Source organism: Brachyistius frenatus, unplaced genomic scaffold, assembly GCF_029030835.1.
Source record: "Brachyistius frenatus isolate BFR_SWC_R1_liver_20210118 unplaced genomic scaffold, ASM2903083v1 Contig_54, whole genome shotgun sequence".
NCBI lineage: Eukaryota > Metazoa > Chordata > Actinopteri > Embiotocidae > Brachyistius > Brachyistius frenatus.
The window spans coordinates 1-6,034 of NW_027210653.1; the positions used below are offsets into that span (position 1 = coordinate 1).

The following is a 6,034-nucleotide window of genomic DNA, read 5'->3' on the forward strand; positions in this document are numbered from 1 at the left end:
TGAGGAGGCTGTTGAAGCAGTGAATGCTAAATGTTCATCACTGGAAAAGACCAAACACAGACTGCAGAATGAGATTGAAGATCTCATGGTGGATGTAGAGAGGTCAAATGCTGCTGCTGCTGCTCTGGATAAGAAGCAAAGAAACTTCGATAAAGTATGTTGTACCTTTTATCATTTAAAAACCACAAACACGTTAGAATTAATAAAATACAGCTTAATATATTTTGAAGTATTTTTCTACCTCCTTAGAAAGATAAATCTATAATGTAAGTGGCATTATCAACTACCTACTTAGCATCACAAAGCTACACAGCATAGAACATTTAAACAACATTTTTAACCTGATTCTTCAGTGATGTTTATGATGAAAATTAGTACCGCACTGGCCAAACTGTAGAAAGTTTTACAATACAGAAAGTGCCAAATTAATGCAAAATAACACTGCAACGGTCAACTTACTCAATTTCTGCCAAACGTCTAACTAACTAACACTATGCATGCAATGCTAATATACCAACGTAAAAACCACCTATAACAAAGCCTTGGCAACAAAGTGAGAGTGAGCAGTATCTCACTGAGGTTATCAAGAGTGCACCTCCCTTCACTGTGTTTTGTCAAGTAGGCTCTGGCGTCCCAGTACGACTCCCCTCAATACTTACACCCATGACCCCTGCTCTACCTGTTTTACATCTAATCTAGTATGACCTGTCATACTTTGGCAGTGGTATCTTTGCTCAAAGCCACAAGATCATACATGCCACCAATGCCATTCATTCGTTCAGTTGCTTCCGCCATCTCCCTCTCTGCCTGCTGCAGGCTCCGTCCACAGATTCTAAGCTCCCGCGATACTCAACAACTTACCTCTACTGGATGCACCCTTATGCTCCACCCCTACCCCTCTCCCTCAGCTGCTAGTTCAGAGTATCTTTCCCTTTTCCTCTCATAAGCTTCAACAATATTATCTTCCCATGGCACTGTCAGCTACATGAAATACACGATTCACTGGCTAACTGACCAGAATACAATATCTGGCCTCTGGCTGGTAAACTTATTTCTTGTTGAATCACAAGCTTTCACCCCAGATCTACCTGCATTTCCCAGTCCCTACCTTTCATTAACACACTAACAGATTGCCTATCTGGACCCTTTCCTTCCCCGCTAATAGCTGCCTTACTGTTTCCACACTTCCCTGCTCGTACTTCCACTTGTCTCTTCCCAAAGTCAGCAGCCAGGTACCTCAGAACCTGGTTATGCCTCATTGTGTACCTTCCCTGTCAAACTAATCTTACAATCTGACAGAATGTGCTCTACTGTTCCTACCGTTCCTACCGTTCCTACTGTTCCTACCGTTCCTACCGTTCCTACCGCTGAGCATAAAAGACCATCCTCACCTATCTACTACTTGAGGTTGCGCCTCCTGAGCTGCCTGCCTTGCATTCCATTTCCTTCCTGCTGTTGTCAACTTCATCACTACCTCAACTTTGCTTCCTGCCAACTACAACTCCACTCTTACCTGAGCACACTTATATTCCTCTGTTAGGCTAGACAATGATAATTGGAGGAGGCACCTTCCATACAATACTACGTTACTGAGGCATCAGGGAACCCCCTACCACATATGAACTAATCAGTCTCTCCAGCCTTTCTATCTTAGAAACTGAACACTCATATACTGTCATTGGCCACATCATCCTTGAAAACAGCCCAAACTGTAAACACCAGAGCTTAAGGTTTCCCGGAAGTCCTTACTTGTTTATTCTTTCTAAACCTTCAGTAATGTCTCTTCGAAGCTGCTTAACCTGCTCGACATAGCTCAACTCACTCGTGTAGCATCTCCCTAAAGTCTTAACTGACTTATCTGACACAAAGGGAATTTCTTCCTCACCTACAAAAACGCTACTTTTTAACTTTTCTTTAACCACCAAGATGCTGCGTGACTTACTTGGCTTAATTCTGAACTCAGCCCATTCTCACTGTTGTGATTTAAACTTGAAATCATGGAGTTTGTATCTCCATGTCTAGGTGCTTTCTGAGTGGAAGCAAAAATTTGAGGAGTGTCAGTGTGAGCTGGAGAGCTCCCAGAAGGAGGCCAGGTCTCTGAGCACTGAGCTCTTCAAACTGAAAAACTCCTATGAAGAATCTTTAGACCATCTGGAGACCCTGAAGAGAGAGAACAATAATCTTCAGGGTAATATTCTGATGTATACAGCACATAATAAATACACATTGCAGGTTAAAAAAAAATGGCAATAAAATACAACCAATTTCATACACAGAGGAAATTTCTGACCTCACTGAGCAACTTGGTGAGGGGGGAAAAACCCTTCATGAACTGGAGAAGGTCCGTAAGCAGCTGGAGCAAGAAAAGACTGAGATTAAGTCTGCCCTTGAGGAAGCAGAGGTAAGACTAAAAACTTGTATCGTCAGTTCTCCACATATGCAAATGTATAACTTAGAGAAGACTTGGAAAGTAAGAGTTTATGGTTTGTCAAATTCCCTATGTCTATCTTAGGGTTCTCTTGAGCATGAGGAGGGTAAGATTCTGAGAGCCCAGCTTGAGTTCAATCAGATTAAGGCTGAAATTGAGCGTAAACTGGCTGAGAAAGATGAAGAGATGGAGCAGAGCAAGAGGAACCTGCAGAGGACGATTGATACCCTGCAAAGCTCTCTTGAAGCTGAGACTCGCAGCAGGAATGAGGCTGTGCGTCTGAAGAAGAAGATGGACGGAGACCTCAATGAGATGGAGATCCAGCTGAGCCAGGCCAACAGGCAGGCAGCTGAGGCCCAGAAACAACTGAAGACCATCCATGTGCATCTGAAAGTAATTAAAGGCAATTGTTTTCCATTTTGCTGTCTTTACTGCATTATGTTACTAAGCAGAGGACTTAAACATTTTCCAGGATGCTCAGCTCCAGCTTGATGAGTCTCTGCGAACCAATGATGATATGAAAGAAAATATGGCCATTGTTGAGAGACGTAACACCCTGCTTCAGGCTGAACTGGAGGAACTGAGGGCTGCCCTGGAGCAAACTGAGAGAGGTCGTAAACTTGCTGAGCAAGAGCTTCTGGATGTTAGTGAGAGGGTGCAGCTACTGCACTCACAGGTATGGCCAATACTAAATGATTTTTGTGGGTTATTTTTAGAACTGTTGAACTGGGGCAGAGGTTCATAAACTTTTCAGATCACATACCACTATATACCATACCAAATCTCCACCAAAGCACCATTTCCCACTGTAGATACCAAAAAATGTTATGCCTACACGCTAGCAATAGCCATAACCAGACACAGCCAGAGCTGGAGGGTTGTGCGTCAGCCCGTATGTATGTCTTGTGCACACAATACATCAAGAATGTCTTGAGGGAATTTATTTCTTGGCGAACTGATTTAGTTGGCACCAAGAATGAACACATTTTGTGTATCAAAATTCAAGGTCACTGGCACCCAAATTTGACACATTCATATCTAAAGAACGCTTGGATTACATGTTTCTAATATGGCAAAGTCATTCACTTCTCCTTAGGGACCAAATAATTACATTTTGGAGGTAAAAGTTCAAGTTCTTTGTGACCTCACGTCCCTCTCATCTGTCTGCTCCATTCTCATCAATGCAATATCTCAGCAATGACTTGAAGGAATCTCTTCAAATTTGGCAGTAATTCTAGTTTTCACACAATAATATTCACTGATCTAACCATGCAATATCGTTAGAAAGGATAAACAATAATGATGCTACTGTTTCAAAATCAAATAACACACCCCCTGCTCAAAAAGGCACTATTCAGCAGCTCAACTGCTCTCGAACATTTACTGTACTTTGGACATTGTAGCCATTTCCAAAATTTCCACTCATTCTGCTTGTAAAGAGTCTGAATATGACTGAATTTTCAAGTGTTTTGCCCCAGAAATTCCATTTATTAAGTATTTAAATGATCAACAGCTAATTTTCCCATCATTATAACGTGATGTGTGTATGTAACAACCATTGTCTGGGATAAAATTAAATAAAATTCAATCTTTTTTGGATTGGGTTAGTTGGAGTGCAATTGTTAGCCATTTCACTACGGTTTGCGAACTACTTTAAACAATGTACATTTTATGGGATATATTGTATGACATAATTATCTTTACTTTATGAAGAACACCAGCCTGATAAACCATAAGAAAAAGCTCGAGGCTGACACATCCCAGCTTCAAACTGAAGTGGAGGAAACATTGCAGGAGTGCAGAAACGCTGAAGAGAAGGCCAAGAAGGCCATTACTGATGCTGCCATGATGGCAGAGGAGCTGAAGAAAGAGCAGGACACCAGCGCTCACCTGGAGCGTATGAAGAAGAACATGGAGCAAACTATCAAAGACTTGCAGCACCGTTTGGATGAAGCTGAACAGATCGCCATGAAGGGAGGCAAGAAGCAGATGCAGAAGCTCGAGGCCAGGGTGACCATTTCTTTAAAATTTCTGATTTACGTTACTTTTGGGCAGCAAACATGTTGAGTAAGGTCTTAATTCTTCGGCAAATTATCTGCAAAATCTTCTCCCTGACCAGGTGAGAGAGCTAGAAAATGAGGTGGAAATGGAGCAGAAGAAACGCAATGAAACTGTGAAAGGTGTCCACAAATATGAGTGCCGCATCAAAGAACTTGTCTATCAGGTTTGTGACATTAACCATTAAGCACCATTAACCTGCAGGTATAAGTTAAGGTTCTTTTCAGGAAAATGAAGTTGGTCTGTATATGAAGTTGTCTCTTATGTTCGAAGACAGAGGAGGATTGCAAGAATATTGCCCGACTCCAAGATCTGGTAGATAAGTTGCAGCTGAAAGTTAAAGCCTACAAGAGATCTGCTGAGGAGGCGGTAAGTGTGTTAATCTGTTAAGTGAAGTCTTCACGTGGTTCCTTCCTCTGTCAGCGTGTGATTAACAAAAAAATGATTTTAAACAGGAAGAACAGGCTAATGTTCATCTGGGCAAATTCCGCAAACTGCAGCATGAGCTAGACGAGGCTGAAGAAAGAGCTGACATTGCTGAGTCTCAGGTCAACAAGCTGCGTGCCAAGAGCCGTGATGCTGGTTCCAAGGTTTGTAGCATGCACTCTATAGCAGATGCACAGCCTCTGACCCTTGACACATGCTGCCATCTGGTGGCTGTGTTTAACTTGTATGCTGCGCTGCCATTCATTTATCAGCCCCAATACAGAATATGATATGTCAATTGCAGCACTTTCGTTGATATTGGTCTGTAAGAGTATACATTGGTTTGTCTCACTAAAGCTAATACTAATGTGACGACTTAACACCTGTTTCTCTCTTTTTTTCTGTTGAACCTGCAACAGAAAGGGTTTGATGAGGAGTGAAGCTTTGGACTCGACTGAAAGCCCCCCGCCTGCTGTGTATTGTAGATCCCCTCAATTATCACTATTCACAACCTGTAGTGTTAATAAAATTGCATCAAGCTACTGCATTAACAACATTGTATTCTTGATTTAAAAAAAAAAAAAAATCTAAAGTGCATTCCTGGGAGATGCTACTGGAATTATGAGTTTCTAAGTAACTTTAGTAGATATGTTCAGTGGTCAGCATGGAGTTAGAATATTAATATACCATATTGCAATATGTAATGACATAATTTACAAGTCCCACATAATAAAATAAAGATGCTTTCAAAAATAATGCCTTTGCATTCCCAAAAAGTTGGAATGCTTTGTAAAATTCAAATAAAAACAGAATGCTATGATTTGCAAATCAGGTAAAGCCATATTTAATTGAAAACAAACCAAATACAACATGTTAAATGTTGAAATTAAAAAAAATATTATTGGTTTATGAAAATTATATATTTTTGAATATAATTCAATTAATAATTTTGAATTTAATGCCAGCAATACGTTTAAAAAAAATTGGGACCGGGGGAAAAATGTCGCTCTAAAATATGATCAAAAAGTCATACTATAGCATGTCGTCTAAAATATGATCAAAAAGTCATACTATAGCATGTCGTCTGAAATATGACCAAAAAGTCATACTATAGCATGTCGT

At 40.7% G+C, this 6,034-nt stretch overlaps 1 protein-coding gene across 1 annotated transcript; it reads left to right on the forward strand.

The window, feature by feature from the left end:
- Positions 1-6: 6 nt before the first annotated feature.
- On the forward strand, positions 7-5,466 carry LOC138624701 (myosin-6-like). Its single transcript, XM_069705078.1, has 10 exons — positions 7-154; positions 2,023-2,188; positions 2,277-2,401; positions 2,513-2,821; positions 2,901-3,104; positions 4,142-4,438; positions 4,548-4,652; positions 4,760-4,855; positions 4,942-5,076; positions 5,332-5,466. The coding sequence occupies exons 1-10, from the start codon at positions 86-88 to the stop codon at positions 5,350-5,352; spliced, it is 1,527 nt and encodes a 508-aa protein (XP_069561179.1). The 5' UTR covers positions 7-85; the 3' UTR covers positions 5,353-5,466.
- Positions 5,467-6,034: the final 568 nt, after the last annotated feature.

What these genes read in the sequence shown, in the direction of transcription:
- LOC138624701 (XM_069705078.1), top strand. Translation starts at nt 86, where the DNA reads ATGGTGGATGTAGAGAGGTCAAATGCTGCTGCTGCTGCTCTGGATAAG. An exon ending in AGAGAACAATAATCTTCAGG is followed by an intron (nt 2,189 to 2,276) that starts GTAATATTCTGA and finishes TTTCATACACAG; the next exon opens with AGGAAATTTCTGACCTCACT. An exon ending in GCCGTGATGCTGGTTCCAAG is followed by an intron (nt 5,077 to 5,331) that starts GTTTGTAGCATG and finishes AACCTGCAACAG; the next exon opens with AAAGGGTTTGATGAGGAGTG.